This window comes from Cervus elaphus, chromosome 11 (assembly GCF_910594005.1).
Source record: "Cervus elaphus chromosome 11, mCerEla1.1, whole genome shotgun sequence".
Taxonomy (NCBI): Eukaryota; Metazoa; Chordata; class Mammalia; order Artiodactyla; family Cervidae; genus Cervus; species Cervus elaphus.
In genome coordinates, this window is record NC_057825.1 from 77,570,466 (window position 1) to 77,594,615 (window position 24,150).

General features: G+C 37.1%; 1 protein-coding gene across 2 annotated transcripts in view; it reads right to left on the reverse strand.

The window, feature by feature from the left end:
• PLEKHH2 (pleckstrin homology, MyTH4 and FERM domain containing H2) overlaps positions 1 to 24,150 on the reverse strand; it is a 95,808-nt gene that overhangs the window by 16,617 nt on the left and 55,041 nt on the right. For both annotated transcript variants that reach the window (XM_043918135.1, XM_043918134.1), the window contains 8 exons: positions 20,279 to 20,458; positions 17,819 to 17,927; positions 16,785 to 16,897; positions 12,301 to 12,480; positions 10,348 to 10,445; positions 8,548 to 8,725; positions 7,515 to 7,670; positions 4,904 to 5,001 (listed from right to left, as the gene is read on the reverse strand). In XM_043918135.1, coding sequence (XP_043774070.1) covers positions 4,904 to 5,001; positions 7,515 to 7,670; positions 8,548 to 8,725; positions 10,348 to 10,445; positions 12,301 to 12,480; positions 16,785 to 16,897; positions 17,819 to 17,927; positions 20,279 to 20,458 — 1,112 coding nt within the window. The remainder of the gene's footprint in view (positions 1 to 4,903; positions 5,002 to 7,514; positions 7,671 to 8,547; positions 8,726 to 10,347; positions 10,446 to 12,300; positions 12,481 to 16,784; positions 16,898 to 17,818; positions 17,928 to 20,278; positions 20,459 to 24,150) is intronic.

The following is a 24,150-nucleotide window of genomic DNA, read 5'->3' on the forward strand; positions in this document are numbered from 1 at the left end:
GAGAGGAACTAACAAGTCCCCCAAATGATAAAGAAGTCAGAAAATCAAACCCACGGATCTTGAATAGGAAAGGCCCCACAGAACACAGTCTAAGTCTGTCCCAATATGACTAGCTTCCAACTGCTCCCCAACCCTGAAGGGGTCTGAAGCAGAGAAGTGGGGCTTCTGTCACAGCAGGAGGGCACATGTTGGCTGGCAGGGGCATTCCCAAATGTCCTCACTTGACATCGAGGAAACTGAATACTGTGTGATGGAAACCACATCACTAAGTGGACCAGTATCAGCAAACACACACCACTCCAAATGGGGCAGAGCTCTCCCGGTACTGCTGGGTAGTCCTTTAGCTAGCCTCCAACCAGCTCCAGATTTCAGTCCTCAGAGCATGTGTTTCCTACTGTTGCCTTTCTCATCACCACGTAAACCTACTGAAGGAGCAGCTTGCCTTCACTCTCCCTTCACCCTCCTTCACTCCTCTGTCCACCATGGCCTGCTGATAACACTACAAAACCTGCCATGTGACCTGTCCCCCCTTCCCTGTTCTCCCCCGGCGTCTACGGCCACCTCCTCTAGTCCTGTGCTCAGGAGTCATCTACTGCAAAGCCTTCCTCTCTGCTCCCACAACACCTTGCACACAGACATGTTATATTCACAGTAAGAGCGAATATCATTGGGGCATCTACTGTGTAAGCAGGCCCTGATCCAACTGCTTTACATCTGCTAACATTTAGTCCTTCAGGTGACCCTAAGTAGGTACTGTTTCCATCTCCATTTCACGCTGAGGGGACCTGAGGCCCAGAGATGGTGAGTGACTTGCTCATGGCCACAGAGTGAGTGGGGGAGCCAGGATGCTAATCCAGCAGTTTCTCCCAGAGGCCATGTCCTCTACTGCTCCGCTCGAGTGTGACTGCTACGGCATTAGTCTCATTACTAAGAATTCATGTCCTACATGAGCTGTAAGATTCTACAAGGCAGGAAACACCTATTCACTTTTGAATCTCTAGGGCTTCAGTAAGACCTGGCACTGGCAGACACTGGAGAGATGTTTATGGCATGAATGGATAAAGAATGGTGGTGAGAATTGAAAAATATGGAAATTATTTGCCAGAAAAACCTTGAAAAATCCTTCTGTACCCTTGGGTAAATGGTTTAACTCTCTAAAGCTTCAGTTTCCTCATCTATACGATAGAGATGATGATAATACTTACTGAGAGGTGCTGTTAGGATTAAATGAGATGATGCATATAAAGAGCTCAGCACAGGGCCTGGTATACGGTTAAGTGCTCAATAAATACTGGTGGTAGTTATTATTACTACTACTATGATAGTGATTCTTCTCTAGAGGTCTTTAGACTCACAACAGTCTCTTCATACAGGGAGCTTTTTTTTTTTTTTTTGACATGAACACAGCTGGAAGAAATGGGATAAACGAGGTGACCTGTCAAGAGGCTTCTTGGTTTAGGATTCAATATTCATGCTCTCACAGTGCACTAAAGGTGGCAGAGGTGGGAACCTTAAACTATGATCCAGAGAATAATAACAACACAGAATTATTGATAATAAACTTTTGCTTCAAAGAGGGGAGCAAGAAGAGCTGTTCTCTATAGGGAAAGACCCTTGCCAGCTTAGTTTTGTTAAGAACATGCCTTGATTTTGGAATTTCAAATAGACAGTAAGAAACCAAATTAAATAAGTGGTTTATTAATAGATATGAGTAGAATTTAAACATTACCAAATAGTTTTATTACCAGAGTTTTCCAAATGAGAATAAGTTCAAAACCTATTAATTAGACCTTTCACGTCTAATCTAAATAATTAAAATTCTATAACTTACTAAACATAAATAAAAATTCCATGATAAAGAGAGGTGGTGCTTTAGTTTTGCTTATCACAGTGCTACTTGACAGATGAAGAATCAAATCTATAGCTGTGTGGTAGGTCACAGCCAGTTCCCCTCGTAACTGTGTCACTGGGCATTAGGGCTCATTTCCTAAGCTATTTATACACATATGCAAAGCATGATCACATTTAGAAACAGTACTTTCTCATAGCTGTGGCTACCCAGCCGTTTCAGATTTCTGTTAAAGATTAAACCTTATAGTTGAATTGCTTTTCTTCTGATGTTAAAGATACTGTCATGAAATTGCTTGTGTGTTTTTTTTTTTTGCCAGCAAGGCAATGTGTTATTCATGATTGCTTTTGTCCTTCCTGGTGGAATTTGCTAGAGCTGGCACATTATTCTTATGTCTCTTTCAGACCACCTTTCTCCATTTCATCCATTTAATTTTGGTTCCAACTGTGGCCATCATAGTCAAAATCAGTATGTATTCAGCATTTGTAAGATATGCATTATTAGCAATAGTCTTAGACACGGACATAATTCCATTTAGTGCCAACAAAACCAAATGAGCATTCCTGAACCTCTTCTAAATACATAAAAAAACCAAGCAGGTCAGGTCCAGGTGCTGGCTTCCTTCCACAAAAGATACAGGCAGCAACATGGACCTCTGGATCAGTGCTTCTCCAAACTTGGCATGAGTAAGAATCACCTGGAGAATTGTTAAAACATAGACTCCGGGGCCTTTTCCCCAGGGATTCTAATTCAATAGGTCTGAAGTGGGACCAAATAATGGGCATTTCAATGTGTTTCCATGTGATACTGAAGCTGCAGATCCAGGACCCACACTTTGAGAATCACTGCTCCCAGAGACCACAGAACTAAAACCATCATCTAGAAGGTCCTAACTTCCAGCTGCTGTTTCGTGCCAGGCATGAAAGGGCCAGGGTGGAAACAGATTCCTCCAGGACGAGAGCCTGTTCGATTTTTACTACCTAAGTAATCCTGCATATCTCTAGGAGCACAGGATTTTAAAATCTTAGATACCAAAGCTCAACAGTCACCGTCTCATTACCCAGAACTCTTGTGAATCACTCAGCTCATGATCCCTGAACAGAGAGGCTCTAGTGGCTCATGAGCTAAGTCGCTTCAGTGATGCCCAACTCTCTGCGATCCTATGGACCTTAGCCAGCCAGGTTCCTCTGTCCATGGGGTTGCCTAGGCAAGAATGCTGGAGTGGGTTGCCATTCCCTTCTCCAGGGGATCTTCCTGACCCGAGGATTGAACATGTTATCTCTTAGGTCTCCTGCACTGACGGGTGGGTTCTTTATTATTACCGCCACCTGGACCTTTTATTCAGATCAAAGGAGTCTGTTCAAACAGTGGTGGCCTTTTAGTGGCTGAGTGTATGAGAGGAATCCACAGTATGAATGCACAATATTTATTTAACCATTCTCCTACTAATAAACATGTGTCCCGTTAACACATTTATTTTTCACTGTTACAAAAATTACTGGAATACTCTTTCCCACTTATGTGGGTATTTCTCTGGGATAAATGATCAGAAAAAGAGATCCTGAACTGGATCAAAGGCTGTTACATTCTTTCTGTTATATAGTACCTTAACTTCTTACATCTCAATATCAGAGCTAGGAACATATTCCAAAAGTAGGCCTCTAAAAATTTTAAAGTCAAGACTACAGCAATAACTCTACCAGACTCTTACTCTGATATCTTAGATCCCTTATTTTATGAAGTATAAGAGTCAAATAAAAGAAGCAAAATACATTTTTTGTTGTTGTTGTACAGTTAATGTGACCTGGTCAGTGAACACTGTTTATTAAATACCACCTTCTGCTCATACATGGAAGAAAAGAAGTGGTTTTTTTTTTGTTTTGTTTTTTTGTTTTTAAAAAAAGAATAAAGAAAACCCTAGTTTCTGACCATATGCTAAAGTCTATTAAAACTGTACCTGTTGTGGGCTTCTCTGGTGGTCCTGTGGTTAAGAATCTACCTGCCAATGCCGGACACACAGGTATGAACCCTGGTCAGGGAAGATCCCACGTGTCAAGAGGCAACTAAGCCCAAGAACTACAACTACTGAGCGCGTGTGCTCTGGAGCCCGCGCTCAGCAGCAGGAGACGCCATCACAATGGGAAACCCTTGGATCGCAACTAGAGAAAGTCCTTGCAGAGCAACAAAGACCTGGCATAGCCAAAAATCAATAAATAAATACTGAAATAAATTTTCTTTGTTGAGCAAGTCCTACCAGCTCTTTCCCAGTTCCTGAAACACTGCTCAGCCTCCCTCTACAGGCTTTGTACATCCTTTTCTACCGGTTTCAGTGCTTTCACTCTCAGCCTCCTTCTGATCTTGACATAAGCATCATTTCCTCAAAGAAACCTCCCAAAGCCTCCAGTCTAGGACAGGATTCTTGTTAAGTGCTCTCACACAGACATGCACTTTTCTTTTAGAGAAAAATTAGCAACTATCTTCCTCAATAGCCTGTAAATTCCAAAAGATCAGGGATTGTGTGTTTGTTTATTACTATTTCATCCAAAGCATCCAGCTAAGTGCTGGGCTTATAGATGAAACTCAATAAATACAGAGGAAGAGAGAATATGAAAGAACAAGAATGAATGAATATGAACATACCACTTCTAAAAGACTTGGGTAAACAAACGATTCTTATTACAGATCTGCAGTAGGATATTTGAATATTCAGTCTTATGGAAAAAATGTAATATTAGTGTTAAAGAAAATTTTGAAAGTGAAAAACTGTATCAACTGCCCTAAGAGAGCAACTACTTTTTTCCTTATAGTTTTCTTCTAATCTTTGTCCAAATACATATTTTTATAAAACACAATTATTCATGATATTACTACAATTACTACAACTAGAGACAAAATTTTAGGTGACAGTTTCTTCCTACAGAAATAGAGCTACCATTTTAGGAAAACATATAAATAAATGTAACTTTTAAGGCTATTAAACAGGAAACTAAATTTTAGGTGCATGATTTGAAAATAAAGGTATACTCTTTGGCTCTTGGCGATGGTATTACACACCTGTTTTTATAAGTGAGACGAACAGTTCTCGTACCTTCCCATTTCCCAGGCTGTTGTTCTTTAGAAGCCTGTTCCCATTTAGAGATAATGTCACAAATCTAGAAGGGAAGTAGAAAATGGAGATTCATAATGTTTTTCACATTGGGTATTTCTTGAAGACAAGCATGTCTACAGACTGAAAATTTTCAATTAATACAATCAAACCAAATGGACTGAAGCTTTCTGTTTTAAGCTTCTGCAGCTCTGAGTTTAGAATTTAATTATAAATCACTCTTTGGTCCTCTTATCCTTTCGGACACACATTAACTTTGGACTATGGCCATGAATTTTTTACTCAAAAAGGAAACTTAATGAAGGATTGCATGAGACTGGAAACAAGAAGATTCCAGGAATTTTTTCATGATTTAGTCACTGAAAAGCAACTTTTCCGCCTTCTGAGTTTAAAAAGATTGGAATAACTGAAGTTATACCAAAGAAATCTGAAATATAATGTTAAGGTTCTTGGGGAAAGAACAAAAATTCTTCAGGAACAAGATAAATTTAAAAAAATCTTGTCATTTACAGAATAATAAATAAAAGTTTTTAAAATTATGGGGTAAGCAATTATTCACCAAAGCCCCTGATATTTACTCAGCTCAAGTCAACCAAAAATACTAGCTTATCTTCTTGATCAATTATTAAAAGTATTCAAGGGATGTCTGTCTCAGAAATTTACATTTGGAATTGTTGATCTGAACAGGATATACTTGAAACGGCAAAGAAAAAGACATTCATTTATTTAGATGCCTCAAAATGCAGCTGAAGAAACAGGTGGGAGTGGGGTGGAAATCCTATCTCCTGACCAGCACTCCTAAGGAACTAAGTATGAGTTTTAACATATTGCATATTTAACCCATGGAGATCCAACCGATCATTCTGCAAATGCAGCTGGGCTTTGGGAGTTACATGAAAGTACTGATGTTTTATATGCTCTGAACTTATGGGTGTATTGCTTGCTTTGCCCCAAATATTTCATCTCCAAATCAGAGAAGTATCTTTACTCCATAACAAGGTACTTATTCCCAAGAGCAATAAGGACCATGTCAAGTAAGAGGATCCAGACCTGGTTCCAGCTATTTGATTTGCCATAAATTATTTTTCATTCTAGGCCTTGGTTTCCTCATTTGCAAAATAAGTGGGTTATTTCTCTAAGGTTCCTTATGGTTCTGTATCCTATGTTTTTAATCGTTGCCATCGCTAGATGGAAACTTCATTAAAGCTATTTTACTATGACCTAGAAAACATTTTTAAAGAATCTTCCAATTTTCTGTCTTTGCTCATGAGCTTCCCTATGTCTGGAATCACTTCTTTATTTCCACAGGTGCATTTTCTTGTCTGTGTTAGTTGCTCAGTCAGGTCCGACTCCTTGCAACCCCATGGAGTGAAGCCCGCCAGGCTCTTCAGTCCATGGGATTCTCCAGGTAAGAATACTGGAGTGGGTTGCCATTTCCTTCTTCAGGGGATCTTCCCAACCCAGGGATCAAACCCACGTCTCCCGCATTGCAAGCAGTTTCTTTACCATCTGAGCCACCAGGGAAGCCTGGTGCATTTTCTACCAGTCAAAGTCCAGATGAGCTCTTCCCTAATTTCTACTGAATGTAATCTTTTCCTCTGTAGAATGCGCACCACATTCTTAAACTATTTATCATTTTCAATTTTAAGGTTATCAGTGTATAAGGCTACTCTCCCCTAAGAAGATTAGGAGTTCACTATGCGCAGGGAATATTTCTGCTCCTTCTTTATATTCCCCAAAGGGTCTGTCTGCTCCAGCTCCTGGGACATAATGTGTATGTGTGAGTGCACAGTCGTGTCCAACTTTTGGCAACCCTATGGACTATAGCCTGCCAGGTTCCTCTGTCTGTGGAATTTTCCAGGCAAGAATACTGGAGTGGGTTGTCATTTACTACCCCAGAGGATCTTCCTGACCCAGAGATCAAACCTGTATCTCTTCTGTCCCCTGCATTGACAGGCAGATTCTTCACCACTGTGCTACCCAGGAAGCCCTGGGACACAATATACAGTTAAATGGATACTGCTGAGTGAATGAATAAAACGGAAAGCCATTTTATTAGAGCTTCCATACCTCCACTCTTTCTATCTTAATATTTAGGGTATTGTTACTATTATTAATCCGCTTCCTCTCTTTAACATGTAGGATGTATGTGTGTGAGGGGTTTCCCTGGTGGCTCAGTGGTAAAAAAAAATCTGCCTGCCAATGCAGGAGATGTGGGTTTGATCTCTGGGTCAGGAATATCCCCTGCAGTAGGAAATGGCAACCCACTCCAGTATTCTTGCCTGGAAAATCCCATGGACAGAAGAACCTGGTGGGATACAGTCTATGGGGTCACAGAAAGTCAGACACCACTTAGCAACTAAACAACACTAACAATATATGTGTGTACAGATTTTGTTCAGAATTCCTTGGCTTCAACAAAGTCCGAAAACATTTTTTTATTATGAAGATTAGATTGCTTATATTTTTGGAAAATTCTTGAACTAAACTTTTTGCAAATAGCAGAGTAACTTCTTTGCTGTTTGCTGGGTCTGCCTCCTTAAAAGGAGTTGGTTTTACCTTGATGTTTCCTTGAAGACAATGCTCTAAATCCCGGCCGGAAGGATCATCTGTGAACAATGCAAATCCAGACTGTGCTGGCTTCCTCATTCCTGTATCTTGGTTCAAAGTATTCAAAAACTCTTCCACTGTGGTGGATGCATCAAATCCAACTACCTAAACAGAAACAACATAGTCCTTCTCTTAATAAAAAGGTACAGACATTTCAAACCTAGATTTCAGGGGGGAAACAGGGCATACATGATGCACGATTAATAACATATATTTATCTAGGTGCTTTAACTTTTTTTCAAAGTTCCACTGGAGAAAATTAATGTCATCTTAGTCATTAGCCTGACATAAGAATTCCTGGCTTCAGTCAACAGACATGAATTCAAAATAGAAAGATCATTTGAGAGCTATAAACCTTTTGCAGAGATATTATGCTGGCCCATTAGGAACTACAGAACAGTATGTAATCTTCAAGCAAAGGGGAAAAAAAAACAAAAAAGAAATACACTTAAACATATGAACACTTTTAAGCATTTAATTTTGTTTCTTTAATATGCAGTATCTGAATTCCATGATAAAAAGACCAACTGCCAGCTCTGGAATACATTTGCTAGTTAATAGGCAATCACCTAGATGTGAGTTGGAAGGGCCTGGACAGTTTTCCCAGAGAATTCCTAAGATGTGGAGACTTTAAAGGGACTAAACCTGTACACATCCCATGTCAGTAATCATTTCCTCACCTAGCTGGTACACTGTTGGGGGAAGCCCTCAACTGAAGTAATTTTGCTTTCTCCATCAGAATTATAATGGTAATGAAAATCCTCCCTCATTTCATTCAATATGGATATTTTAGTATGCATTGTTTTTTAGCAAAACTGTTTCAAAACTCAACTATCCTGACAGAAAATCTAATATATTTGCATGTTTATCACTGCCAGCTGCTGACAGAAATAGGGTGACAGTCCCACCTCTCAACACCACTGAGGTTATACACAGGATTCTGGGCTAAGCACGTGTTCATTGGGTAGAAAGTCTAATTTACCTGATATATTCCATTCATGAAGTGCACAGGGATGCTGAAGGGCAAAGAATGATGATATGGGTTTCGAAGAAGGGTGGAAAGAATCTCCATTCTTGAGGGTCTTGCTTCTCGATCTCCATTCTGTTGTGTTCTTTCTACACATCTCTGGCAGTAAATGGCATATTTTCCAAACTCTGTCCTATAATACAAAACTTAAGATAAAACCTAAGAATAAATTTAATTAAGATATATGCAACCATTAAGGAAACTTTCCTTGGTGTACATTGTTACAATGTATCATGCTAATGTTGACAGCATATTATATTATCATTATTGAATGATAATATTAACTGCTATATTAATATACATTAATATTATATAATGTTAATTATCATAATCACAATTATATAAAATTAATATTATAGATATTGATATATATTAATATTATCATTATTGAGTGATAATATTAACTGTTGTCACCTTTCTCAAATTCTAGTGTCTTTACTTTCCCACACACCTCCCACAAAGCAATCTTCATCATTATTATATTATTATAATCACAAAAGAAATTTAAAATTACCAGACATTACATGGTCAACATATAGTGATTATATTAACAAATATAAAGAAAATAACTGTATAAAGACTAGAACAGGATAACATAAGGAGTGCATGGTGAAGAGAGTTCTCTTTTGAAGAACACAGAAGTTAATGCCATTCCTGCTGAGCAAGATAAGAAAATATCTTCAAACAAAAATAAAAATGTATTTTCCTTGGGACTTCCCTAACAGTCCAGTGGCTAAGATTCTGTGCTCCCAAGGCAGGGGGTCCAGGTTTGATGTGGTCAGGGGACTAGATCCTACATATCACAGCTAAGACCTGGCCCAGCCAAATAAATAAATAAATATTCCTTCTTTACAAAACATGTACTTCTTTAAAAATGCTAAGTATTAAACTAAACTGCTGCGGTAAATAAATCCAGTAAAAGCTGGATAGAGATCTTATTTGTCCTTATTTGTTACATATAATTTTTATTTCATTTATAAAAGCAGATTGATAATGTACCTAAATATATGTGCATTCAAGTGCCTTTTAGGTGGGCTTTAAAATCTCACCTGTGTAGGGGGCGGGTGGTTCTCAGTGACTACAATTGTAATCACATGACCTTGATGACAGAGTCCCCAAAAACATATTATGAGCTGGAAGATATTTTCCTACTGCTTCCAAGCTGCTTTTTCGTTTCACCATTTGTTTGAGTCCCAGAGTCTATTTAAACAACCTAATATGAACCTCTTGGACAAAATGATCCCAATCACCCTTGGCTGGACACCCTAGGCCCCACTGTAAGAAAGTCATTCTAACAGTGAATTGGAAAAGTCTTTTTCAAAGGAGTAAAAATTCTGAGGTAATTCAAATACATACAACTATAAAAGGTGGGAAGACTATCAGAGAAGTCTTCTATATAAAAGAATTAAATGTGAAGAAAATAGTAATAGAAAAAATAAGGAAACAAAATAGCTGCTTTTATTGGATGAACACCCACTAGCGATAAGACATTCATACTTGAAATGTACATAGACTTTTAACTTAAAATATTCTTTGTCAGCTTTTCAAGCTTTTAGTGCAACCTTGCATGAGAGATTTTACGTAACAAAGGAAATATTTTTCTAGCTCTGCATAAATGATAACCAAAGGCTTCCTGTATCAACATTTGTTTCACACATTCTTCCACAGATGTACCTGGCAGGTTACTAAATACCTATGATTTATTGCAGACACAGAGGCCACATAAATGGGACAGCTGTCTAGAACTCTGCGTACCTGGAATCTGCATTTCTCTTTAGGTGGAGCCTGAGGAGCCACAGGAAAGGATGATGGGGAAGGAAGAGCCCAACACAGAGCGCCAAGAGTTGCCAGCCCTGGGCAAAGAGAAGCATCACAGGTTAGACACCACGTGGTCATCAGAGATCTAAGTCAGGGGGAGTGTGACCGAGAGAGGAAGTGAGAGCGAAGGGATGATGAGTCTTTCTTGATCCCAAAATGTTTTTGCTTTTTTCCACATAGACATCATCTCCTTAGAGCATTTATAATACATAAAAGCATAAAAGCTTCATATTGGGTCAGAACCATAATCCATCTAGTTATGTATACAGTTGTATACAACTGAGGTATCAGAGGATATCATATGGTAATCCTTTTTGATATTACACAAGGTTAGGGAAATTGCTCCCTTTTGTTCATTTATGTGTTAACTCTTTCACTAAAATATAAGTAATGGTACTAAGTAAGGGCAAACTGAAAAGTAGTAAAAAATAATATATACAAAAAGCAAAACCAATCTACCCATACATACATAGCTAAACAAGGGGCAAGCACAAAAATATTAACAGAGGTATCTGTAGGTAATAGAGTTATATATGACTTTTATTATTCTCTTGCTCTGGCCTTATTCTATTTTATATCTTAATTTTTTTTAATTAAGTAAGTATAACTTCAATATTTTTTTAAATGTCATACAAAAAAAGGAAAATAGGGAAAGGCCCTGCCCTTGAAGAATTTACAATCTAGGAGAAGACATTTTATATACATATTTAAACAGTAATCTATAATACAGCACCACTAATATACTGTAATAATGTTTTTTTAAGTATAACCAATGGACGGAATGATTACTGATGCGGGAGTCAGGAAAGAATCTACAGGAGGGATGTTGCTTGGGTTGGACTGTGAAGTCCACAGGTAGGAAGAATGCAGAGGGATCTGGTTTCCAGGTGAAGGATAATGAAAGGCAGGGTTGTTCGAAGAATGAGGAGAGTTTATTCATTCAATGTACACTGGAAACAGGATATATAAAATGAAGTGGAGAAAGAGGAGGCCACTGGAGCCAGATTATGAAGGGCCCCTGATAGACATGAAGCTTAAGTTTCAGAACCCCGCTCAATACAAAAAAGTCCCCTCCAAATACCTGGGACAGGGCTTATGAGCTGTCATAGTCATATGACATGCTCATTTGTTCTTTTAAAATGTGTAAAAGTAATAAATTTTGTGTTCTTTTTCTTAGTATTCATTGCACAAGTTTCAAGTCCCACAAAACCACTCCCAAGAGTCTAGGGTAAGGAATTTCTATTTTACCCTGTGATTGACAGGGAGTCAGTGAGCATATATTAAAAGAAGCATTCATTGAAGAGTAAACACAAGTGACTAAAACTCTCCTGAAAATAAATCTGACTGTAATAATTAAGGAAATGTATCCAAAATCAATAGTGAAGTACTACTTTTTACCTGAAAAGAAATTAACAGAAGAATTACACTGAATACTGTTGAAGATATGGAAAATTCTAGAAGTGGACACAATGAGATTCACTGGACTTGCACACAAAATTTAGGTTCAAAGATGTCTACTGTAGTGGTATTTATCATAGGAAAAGTAATTGGAAAAACCTAAATGTATAGCAGTTGATATTAAAGCAACTAGTATTAATGTTTTGAAGACTGCTGAAAGCTATAGGGGAAATGACTAGGTTCTATAGTTTTTAAAAAGTATATGCACATGGTAATGTTAGTAATGTGAAAAACTGTGAGTGCATAAATATACACATATAAACATTTATATATAGATTATAGAAACTGAAAGGATATATATCAAAATAGTAATAATTGTTTTTCCATTTCATACTTCTTGTGTTTTCCAAATATCTATATTGAATATGTATTATACTTACAATCAGGAAAACAACATCATTCAAAATTGCATGTATATGTATCAACACATACCTGCAGTGGTCCTGGTTGATTCTGTGGCTGTCTCCATCTTGTCTGTTTAATGAGCTGACAGCAAATTTCATTCTGTAGCTCAGGATGTGTCAGACAGATTTGCAAAGCACTCTGGGCTAGAGATATGTGGTAATCAATTGCGGGAGAGTCGACTGCTGCATTTATAAAAAGTTGGCAGGTCTGAATTAAATGAAAAAAATAGATATACTCAGGGTGAGAAATGGTAAGATCTATTCTGCATGAATTACATTGATCCTCTTACTAGCAAAAGTTTTTGTTTAAAAGGATGGAAAAACTGAAAAATAAATAAATAAATAAAAGGATGGAAAAGATATATTGTAATAACATTAATCAAAAGAAATCTGGAATGGTGACATTAATATCAGACAAAGTAGATTTCCAGGCAAGGAATTCTGCCAGAGATAAAGAGGGTCATTTTATAATGATAAAGGGGTCAGCTCATCTAGAAGGGATCACAATTCTAAATGTTTTAATAATATAGCTTCAAAATATATGATGCAACAACTTATAGGACTGTAAGGAGAAATAGACAAAATTCACAATTAAAGTGAGAGACTGCAATACCCCCTGTCAACATCTGAGAGAACAAGTAGGTAGAAAAATCAGTATGGATTTAGAAAACCTAAACAATACTATCAATCAACCTGACCTAATTTGTAGAACAGTCCACCTCTGAGCAGAATATGCATTCTTTTTAAAGGCATATGGAACATTAATAGCTTCTAGAGTCTACTGGAATACAAACTTCATAAAGACGTTTTCTTGTTTATGTTTATACTCTCTACGCAGAACAGAGTTCAACCCCTCCTCATCTTTATTTTTTTTCTAGTAATATCAATTGGCATCTTTAAGAACTAGTTTACTGAGGAAAGTATTTTGGGAAATAGTAGCCTAAATAACTTAAAGTGAATGTAAATACATAGTATTTTTCCTCCAAAGACATTAAATTTTAGAGTAGGTTACTAGGAAAAGGTTATAGCATAATCTTTCCTAGACATTTTCCAAACTAGGATATTAATACTTATCATTCTTCATTTTAACAGTTCATTGTAATAAAACTGTGAAATTTCATTTTGATCTTGACTAGAGAAGTAGCTACTCTTGCTTGAGGAAGTTTGGGATGGATTGCCTAAAGGCATGTGAAGCAGCTTCAATACTCGTAAAATGTTCTATGAATTCTGAAAAATATATGCATGCTAATTTAACAACACCAAATCACTGTTATAAATGTATCAAATAACTTTAGTTATGGTGTTTTACATGTATATTTGTTTCAATGAATTAAATACATTGGGCTTATTAGTGACATTGAAATTTGAGAGTAAAACAAAGTTCTGGGAGTGAAATCTTTTGCGAGAGCTATTTAAAAATGTTAGTCTTTTTTTTCTTATAAGAAATGTCAGGAAACAAAAAAAGTACTGCTTGTGACAGGATATAGTTGGATCTTGCTTTTTTATACATTCTGACAATTTCTACCTTGTAGTTGGAATGTTTAGACCATTTAAATTGAATATTATTAGTATGTTGCTGTTGCTCAGTCTCTAGGTCACATCCAACTCTTTTGTGACCCCATAGACTGTAGCCTTCCAGGCTCCTCTGTCCATGGGATTTCCCAGGCAAGAATACGAGAGTACGGTTGCCATTTCCTTCTTCAGGGGATCTTACCGACCCAGGGATCGAACCCGTGTCTCCTGCTTGGCAGGCGAATTCTTTACCACTGACCCACCTGGGAAGCCAATTATTAGTATGGTCAGGAATAAATTTCTCTTAGTCATGATTAGTATTTTTTTTAATTTATTTTTAATTGAAGGATAATTGCTTTACAATATTGTGCTGATTTCTGCCAGACAACAACATGCATCAGTGATAAGTATACATATGTCCGAGGATTAGTATTCTTTTAATACAATGTTGGAGTCTGTTTACTAGTATTTGATTAGTTTTTGTATGAAATGCTCTGTTTTCTATAATATTTTCTGGGGTTTGGTATAAAAATACTACCTACTTCACAAAGAGAATTTAGTGACATGATGACTGAGAATTGCTTCAAAATAACCTAGTCTTGGGGAGCAATAGAGATGGGGAGAATAAAACAAAACTAGTCATAGGTTGACAACTGTGGAGCTGGATGGTAGCATCTTATACTTTATAATACTCTCTCTACTCTTACATATGTTTGATATATATATATATATATAAGCTTGAGCTTTACCTTAAACAAAGTAAAAGAAAAAAATTTTGCAAAATTTCTTTCTTTCCTATGCTTTGGGACACCTTGAACAGCACTGAAATTATCTATACTTACAAAGTTTGGTAAATTCCCCTGTTTAAATTTTTATTCACCTGTGTAATTGGTTTTGGCCATTTATATTTTGTTATATAGTCAATCACTTCATCCAGACTTTCAAATATATTTGTATAAAGTCTGTCTTACTTTGGGTATTTGTGTATTCTACAGGTGGATTTTTAAAAACACTCCATGATGGTATTTTTAAAACATGAACAAAAGTAGAGAGAATAGTATAATGTACCCATTACCTAGTGTCAACAGCTGTCAACAAGCATTTTGCCATATCTGTTTCATACAATCCCTGTACTCACTTTTTTCTGTAGTATTTTAATGTATATCATGTTATTTTACTAATACTTCAGTAGGGCTCTCCAACCGACACAGATTTTTCCACATAGGCATCATGTCATCATCATCCACTTCCCAAATTAACAATAATTCCCTAGTATTATCTAGTAACTAGCAAATAATTTTTTGAGATGGGAGGAACATAGGCAAGAAAAAGAGAAAGAAGAGATTAAAAACTGAAGACTCTAAGAGACTAAGGGGAAAATGAAGTACCAAGGTGCCAGCACAGAGTCAAGACAAGAATCCACAGAAGACACATTACATTCTGAGACCGAAGTAACGGAGGAAGAGACAGATGAGACAGTCTCTTGGGGTGAGAGATTCAAGGTGATCATTTCTGATGCCCTCTAATTTTTCCAATGAAATTAAATTTGTTCTGAGGAGCATCATTGAGTATGGAGTTTGAGGGGATGTGACCAAAGACAAGCAAAGAGAGACAGATGGCCCTGAGGAATGAAGACCACAGAGTCACATAGGCTCCAGTCCACACAGCTATTTGATGCTCTCTAGCATTACACATGCAATTAATACAGAAGCAGGCAAAACCACAGCAGGGATCTTGGCAGGAGTTTGGCTGAAGAATGCATGGGACCATAGGTCCCAAGGAACTATAGTGCTCTTTCTTGATCTCAAAGAAAATAAATTACTCAAAAAAAGGTCTTAGTGAGGATGAGAAATGGAAGAGTAAGAAAGTAAGAGAGCTCATGGGCTAAGAGATTATGGTTAAAGAAAGACATATTAGGATTTAAGATTTTAGAAGTGGTGTACTTATGAGGCATGGAGAATGGAAAGGTGAAGCAGGGTAGACAGCAAGCTTACTGACACTGAGAAGGTCAGGAATCTTAAGGTCATAGCATTGGTGAGCAAAGTGATAGCAAAGTCATTTAGTGTAATGGCAAAGTTTCAGGCAGAGAGAAAGAATGTGAGTTAGGAGCCAAAATCCTTAACGAAATTTGAGGAGTTACCAGAAGGTGACTGATGACAGAGATAATGGAAAGTGAAAGTGAAAGTGTCACAAAAGTGAAAGTTTTAGTCACCCAGTCATGTTGGACTCTTTGCGACCCCATGGACTGTAGCCTGTCAGGCTCCTCTGTCCATGGGATCCTCCAGGCAAGAATACTAGAGTGGGTTGCCATGCTCTTCTCCAGGGGATAATGGGGCAGGGGTAAAGAATGATATAACTGGCAAGTTTCAAGTGATCAGGGACTTAATAGAGGTTGAGTAATAAGAATTTGAGCATATTAGCATTGGAGAAGAACAACAGTGTCGACTCCTCTCCCAATAGTGAGGTATGGTGATGTCAGAAATCTCTCCATCTGAGAAGCTGAAGAGAAAATGACTCTGATAATTAAGTCTTTCACATGGCCCAAACCATAGTTTATCATAGAAATTTCAAATTCTCACTCAGAAAGCATATTAAATTCATCTAACTTTAATTCAGTTTATTTTGTCATTGTTATCATATTTTGAATTTTCTTGAAAAGAGCGAAACTTTACAACCTAGATTTTCATTTTTTCCTATTAAAATGCTTAACAATATATGTGCTGTGCTAAGTCGCTCAGTCATGTCTGACTCTTTGCGACCCCATGGGCTGTAGCCCGCCAGGCTCCTCTCTCCAGGCAAGGATAGGATTCTCCAGGCAAGAATACTGGAGTGGGCTGCCATGCCCTTCTCCAGGGGTTCTTCCTAACCCCAGGATCGAACCTGTGTCTCTTGCATCTCCTGCATTGGCAGGCAGGTTCTTTACCACTAGCACCATTTGGGAAGCCCTGGCAAAGGTTAACTTCAAGTTTTTTTGATATATAATGCCACATAAAGTTTTACCTTAAATAATTTAATTGCTTCTGTCTGTAGAGCTTCTGAAGGTAGTGTTGTCAGAGGGGAAATGATTCCTTCTTTGCTGTGACACAAAGTAGGGTGTCTCCATATCTGAGAGGCTAAGTACAAAATGAAATGTAAATAAGAAACAGAAAGAATCACTTAATTGGGCCTCATATTAAATTAGCCCTTTAGAAATTAGCCATTCAGGTCTGGCTCACAATTTAAGTCATAAAAGTCATGAAAAACCTCTGATAACATTATTTTATTTCAGTTTCTAGGCCATTGGGATTCTCATAATTCTCTTTAGGATAAATTAAAGTTAGACAAGGTTGGTACAATATTCTAGGCCAAAACAAGTCTACCAGGACATTGGTTATATTGCTTAAATGTGCTAAAGATTGGTGACCTAGGTAGGGAGATGACTGTGTATGAAAGGGAGCTTGGGGCAAGTTGCAGAGAAGAAACTAGAGCAGGAGGAGATAGAAAGATAAAGAAGAACTTGAAGTCATTCCTAAAATCAACATTTATTGAATTCCTATGCCAGATCACAAATAAAATGTGATCTCTATTAAGTAGAGCATCTAGGCTCTCAATGGGGAAACTTCAGCCATTAAAAAAAAGAAAATTCAATGCAAAGCAACAAATGCTATGAAAGGGTTAAACGGTGAAGTGCATTGGGACATGATTTTAACATTTATCAGGCACCTGTTATGAGCCATTTGCTGAGTTGGGATGAGCTGGATGGGGGACCTCCTAAGGTACACAGGATTTCACCAGGTTGGTGGGGAATGTGAAGGAGGGAGGGCAGTCCAGCAGAGAGAGTAATGTGAGCAAAGGCAGAGAGGTGAGACAGGATACAGCATGCTGAAGAAGGACGGTGTCCCTGCAGCTGAAGAACCGCAGTGAGAATCCTAGTCCATGACAAGCAAAGCCAGTAAGAATGGGTATATAGGAATCCACAAAATGAAAACTCTACTAGGCAAAGGGGGTTAGGGTCCATTTCATAAACTATAAAGACTTATACATTATAAACTTACAAGGTTCCCCTTCTATATTTAGCAACTTGCAAACAAGTTGTTCAAATTCAGATCCAACATTCACATTGTTACTTCCAGCTGCAACAGTCAGGTGATAAAGCCAAGTGTCCTTAAAAATTAAAACATATTAATAGAGATGTTAACCAAGATATACTTTTTGATGACTTAAGGAAAAAACAACTTGAATAGACAGTAGAAAACTTTGACACTGGGAAAAAAAAACTCTTAATTTTAAAATAAAACTAAAAGCCATTTAGGCTCATTTGAATTGTGCTCATAGTGCCTTTCTCCCATTGTTCACATTTTTATTATTTTCTTAGAAAAGCATTAGAAAACTAAGACAGTAATATGACATTAAGAGGCTAGAATAAATATAACTAATCAATAGCCTTTTAAGGAATATAACAAATTCTATCAAATTTAAAATCTGATTCCTCATACATACAAATAACACACAAAAAATACTTAAGAAGTCCAGAAAATTTAAAGAAGGAAATAAAACCCAGAAGGAACATACCTCAACACAATAAAGGTCATCTAAGAAAAATTAATAGCTAATATCATACCCAATGATGAAAAACTGAAAGCTTGTCCTGTAAGATTTATAACAAAACAAGGATGCCCACTCTTGCCACTTTTATTCACCACACCACTGGAAGCCCTAGCCAGAGCAATAGAGCAAGAAAAAGAAATAAAAGGCATCCAAATTGGAAAGGCAGAAGTAAAATTATCTCTGTTTGCAGATGACATTATCTTACTTGTTGAAAATCCTAAAGACTCCATAAAAACACTGTTAGAACTAATAAATTCAGCAAAGTTGCAGGACACAAAATCAACCTACAAAAATTAATTGTGTTCATATACACTAACAATGAATTATCTGAAAAGGAAATTAAGAAAACAATCCCAAAACAATAGCCAAAATTTTTTTAAAAAAGGAATAAAATACTTAGAAATAAACTTAACCTAGAAGGCAAAAGCTTCATACAACAAAAACAATAAAATACTAATGAAGGAAACTAAAGTTGACACAAGTAAATGGAAAGACATCCAGTCATGGGCTGGAAGAATTAATATTAAAAATGTCCATGCTACCGAAAGCAACCAATAAAGGTTCAAAGTAATCTCTATCAAAATTCCAATTTTAAAAAACAGAAACAGAAAAAACAATCTTAAAATTCATCTGAAACCACAACAAGTCCCAAATAGTCAAATCAATTTTGAGCAAGAAGAGCAAAGCTAGGGAGATCATATGTCCTAATTCAAAATACATTACCAAGCTACAGTAATCAAAATAGTATGGTGCTGCCATAAAAACAGACAGTAAGTTCATTAATGGGCTTAATGATTGCCCTATTAGGCTAATAGGACAGAATAGAGTCTAGAAATAAACTCCTGCATATATGGTCAACAGATTTTTGATAAGGTTGCCAAGAATACAGTGGGCAAAGGATAGTCTCTTCAATTAACAGTGCTGGGAAAACTGGGTATCCATATGCAAAACAAAGAAATTGGACCCTGATCTCACACAACGCACAATATCAACTCCAAAAGGAATAAAACCTTAAATATCAGACCTGAAATCACAAAACACCTGGAAGAAAACATTGAGAAAAAACTTATGGACATAAGACTGGTCTTTCTTATGACACCAAAGCACAGGGAACAAAATAAAAAATAGATATACAGAATTATATCAAATTAGTAAACTTCTGCACAGCAAAGGAAATCATCAATAAAATGAAAAGATAACTTACTGAATGGGAGAAAATATTTGCAAATCATATTTCTTATAAGGGGTTAATATTGAAAATATACAAAAAGCTCATATAACTCAATGGCAAAAAGACAAACAATCCAATTAAAAAATGGAAAGAGTATCATTTGTCCAAAGAAGACATAGAAACGGCCAACAGGTACACGAAAAGGAGCTCAACATCACTAATCATCATTAGTGATCACTAAGACCTAACACAGCCAAAAATAATAAATAAATATTTTTTTAAAAATACCATGAAATCTAATATCTGTTAAGTAAAAAAGGGTGTATATTTTCTGAGTTTGAAATATATTGAATAAAATTATTTTTAAAAGAATACTATGCCTAATAAATGTATATGTGTCTTTGATTGTACTTGCTTTGCTGTGCTATGCCACTTCAGTTGTGTCCAACTCTGTGTGAACATATGGACTGCAGCCCTCTGGGCTCCCCTGTCCATGGGAATCTCCAGGCAAGAATACTGGAGTGGGTTGCCCTGGCCTCCTACAGGGAATCTTCCCAATCCAGAGAACGAACCTGTGTCTCTTATGTCTAACCTGCATTGGAAGGAAGGCTCTTTACCACCAGAGCCACTTGGGAAGTCCTTGATTGTACCTACTTGTGCTCATTTGAAAATTATTACCAATTCTTATTCATATTAGTCTAACTCATTCTAAATCAACCAGTTAGTCCTTACATACCTTTTCATGCTTGGATCCAATTAGTAGGTAAGTTGGACCTTGCTCTTTGGGATGGATCACAATAGTGTAATGTGTGGATAACAGACTTCGCCCACTGGCTTCATAATCTTCATCTGAATCACAGGATCTGTCAACCTCTTCAACTTTAGCCTCCCAGAGTTTGATCTGACCTAAAGGAAACTAAAGTAAATATTAGTAATTGTAAGGAAGGAACTTTCTGAATCTTTTCCTGCTATAATTTTTCATAGTCCTTTTCATTCTTGGCTTTATAAACCATATCTGTTTTTAAATGAATGCCTGAAGGTAACTGGATTATCTACACTGTTACAAAAGTGGGGTAGCCACAGTTAACATGCCAAATGTGATATAAAACAACAATCTGAATACTAGGCATGTAGTTTTTGTGGGAAAAGCAAGAAGCCATTTCTGTACAGTGGTTCAAATTATTCAATTTAACCAAAATGATCCACTACCTAGTCAAGCAATTAGGTTATTCAGTCAAAATATTCATTTGACTTTTAATCCTCCAACAAAGGTGATTTGATTAACCTACTGGATTAAAAGGACAAGTGTAGACATAGTCCCAATACTATCAATAAAAAAGTAAAAAAGTCAGACAGCTAGTGTGAAGAAGTATGATTAACTATCACTGTAAATCCCAATAAATGAAAAGTGTTTTGAAGCTATTTTTATATATGAAGAGTGAAAACGTGAAAGTCACTCAGTCATGTCCCACTCTTTGTAGCCCCATGGACTATACAGTCCATATAATTCTCCAGGCAAGAATAATGGAGTGGGTTGCCATTTCCTTCTCTAGGGATCATTTCCCAACCCAGGGATCAAACCTGTGTTTCCTGCCTTGGCATGCAATTTCTTTATCACTGAGCCACCAGGGATATATGTACATGTACATATAAAATAAATCACAAAAAAATGCCACGATTTCTTCCATCTTAATGTAAGGGTAAGAAAAAAATCCTAAAAATAATTTACATTAAATTTTACCTACTCTTTTACTGACAAAAACAATTATTTGCTATGTTTTAAAACTTTTGCTTTAATTAAGTACACTTATTCCAGGAACATATACAGTCTGCTTGGGATTTGTTGCTTTTAAACTATCTCACCTAGATATCTTATCTAAAATGCAATATTATCTGCCTAATACTTGATTAATAGAAAAAAATTAATTCACTTAATTACATGTGTTCTATTTTATGGGAAAAAGTTCTTTCCCCATTAAATTCATAACAATTATTTTCTGAGTAGTTACTATGTGCAAAGTACTATTCTGGGTACTGAATGAAGAAAATTTACTTCTGAAAAAAATGTAAAATTAACTTATCTATATTTTCAGAAAAAGAAAGGTAGCAAAACAAAAATAACAGAGTAGCAAAGTCACATTAATAAAAAAAAAGCAAGCTTTAAAAAAATTGGATAAAGAAAACTAATTCTATTATGATAATACATGACAATACTATCCTAATTGTGTGCTCTAGACATGTCTAATCATATGACAATCAAGTTTCCATCCACCACAATATTTAAGGATGGTTATTCCTTTTCAGAGTCCCTTGGACTGCAAGGAAATCAAACCAGTCAATCCTAAAGGAAAACAACCCTGAATATTCATTGGAAAGACTAATGCTGAAACAGAAGCTCCAATCCTTTGGCCACATTATGCAAAGAGACAACTCATTGGAAAAGACCCTGATGCTGGGAAAGATTAAAGGCAAAAGGAGAAGGGGGCGGCAGAGGATGAGATAGTGAGCTAGCATTACCAGCTCAATGGACATGAATTTGATCTAATTTCAAAGGAGAAAGTGGAGGACAGAGGAGTCTGGCGTGCTGCAGTCCATGGAGTCACAAAGAGTCAGACATGACTCAATGAATAAACAACAACACTCCTTTCACCAAAGGATCACCGTGGCTCCATAAACAGTGAATAGACCTGGCATTTTTAAATATTTTGACTGAATTTTTAAAAAGACACTGATCGAGATAAAGACAAATTGTTTCTGAAACATGTACAGCACAAAACGAAGTTAGCCTATACTGATTCACAAGCATTATAATATTTTTCCACTAATTATCATGGATTTCTGCTCATCTATTTATATCCTTCTAACTTGCTCCTTCTATGATCAATGTTATCCATTTTTATTAAATAATAGAAATTACTATTAGTAATGGTAGTAAGAACATTTAAATTTTACTCTTGGTAAATTTTAAATTACTTTTCTATTTATAAAACACATACTTATTATAGAAACTTGGTAAAAACTGAAAGGTACCCAAAAAAGGAGAGGCTTCCCTGGTGGCTCAGATGGTAAGTCTGCTTGCAATGCAGGAGACCCGGGTTCAGTCCCTGGGTTGGGAACATCCCCTGGAGAAGGAAATGGCAACCCACTCCAGTATTCTTGCCTGGAGAATCCCATGGACAGAGGAGCCTGGCAGGCTACAGTTCATGGAGTTTTAAAGAGTAAGACCCAACTGAGGGACTGACACTTTCACTTTTCACCCCAAAAAGGAAAAAAAAAAAAGTCATCCATATTTCTACCACCATTCAACATTTCGGTACAGTTCTTTCTGACTTTTCTGCTATGTGTGTTTTAACACAGATGTGCTAGATGGAGGATTATAAACTCAGCATCCTGACCTCCCTCTTCTAAAGTCTCCCTGTAATTGCAGAAAAGAAGCTGGGCACTATATTTGTCAGAATCTCTTTCCCTGTATAGTTCCAAATAAGAGCTTGCCTGAGAGAATCTGCATGTAATGTGGAAGGTAAGGGTGTCAGAGGAGTAACTGCAGAGACAGCTGCAGTCAGACGCCTGGGCGCTGGGAGCGCCACAGAGGCTTCGCAGTCAGCTGCTGAGGGCCAGCTGCCTCTGTGCTTTGCGTTCAGACCGCTGGTCCTGCCTTCTTGGACCTTCAGTGGCAGCTTCTTCCCCAACCTCTACCACCTTGACTTTTCTAAAAGTTATGTAAGTCCCTAATTCTACGTCAAAATTGTTGTAAATGGAATACACAGAGTGGCAGCGGTTCTCCTGATTGATAACTGAGTTAGGGTTATATTGGGATATACAATTTTGTAATGTGCTTATTCTTGTATTATTTTAATGAGCATATTCCCACACTGCTTCAGAGATAACACTCTCAAAGATTCATTGTGTTAATTTCCATCCCATGAGCAATACTGAGAATAAGGAAATGCCTTTTAAATATGGCTAGTCAGGGGACTTCCCTGGCAGCCTAGTGGTTAAGACTGTGCACTCCCAATGCAGACGATGTGGTCAGGGGACTAAGATCCCACATGCTGCATGAAGTGACCAATAAATAAATAAATACGGCTAGCCAGAACCGAGAGTGCAGGCAGCAAAAATAGAACAGAGAAATACTAACTGACCTATGTGGTCAGTGGACCAAGAAGTCTGGTCTCATTAATACAGTAATCACTCACAGACTGCTATTCTGTGAAGCAGGCATCACTGTTTTATGCAAATACTCTTGATCCAATGATAATTAGGCATACATTTCACCTTTGGAAGACATCATCTTTTTCCTCTGAAAATGAAGGTAACTCAAGTTCTTTGGGGGAGGAGATTAATTAAAAATGAACCAATGGGACATAGATAGGTAGATGGATGGATAGATAAGTGGTGTCTAGGAATTCAAGGGCCTGGGACAGGACTGGATTCTTTCTTCTCTCCAGCTTCTTTCCTAGCTTGATGCTCCCATCATTCAAACTTATCTATTCTGTCAGGGCTGAAAAATATGAGGAACTGATGGCTGAGAGTGGGGAAGATTTTTCTAGGTCTTAGAAGAAGCATTAATTAAAAGTTGCTAAGGCTTATAATTAAGAATCAAGATCC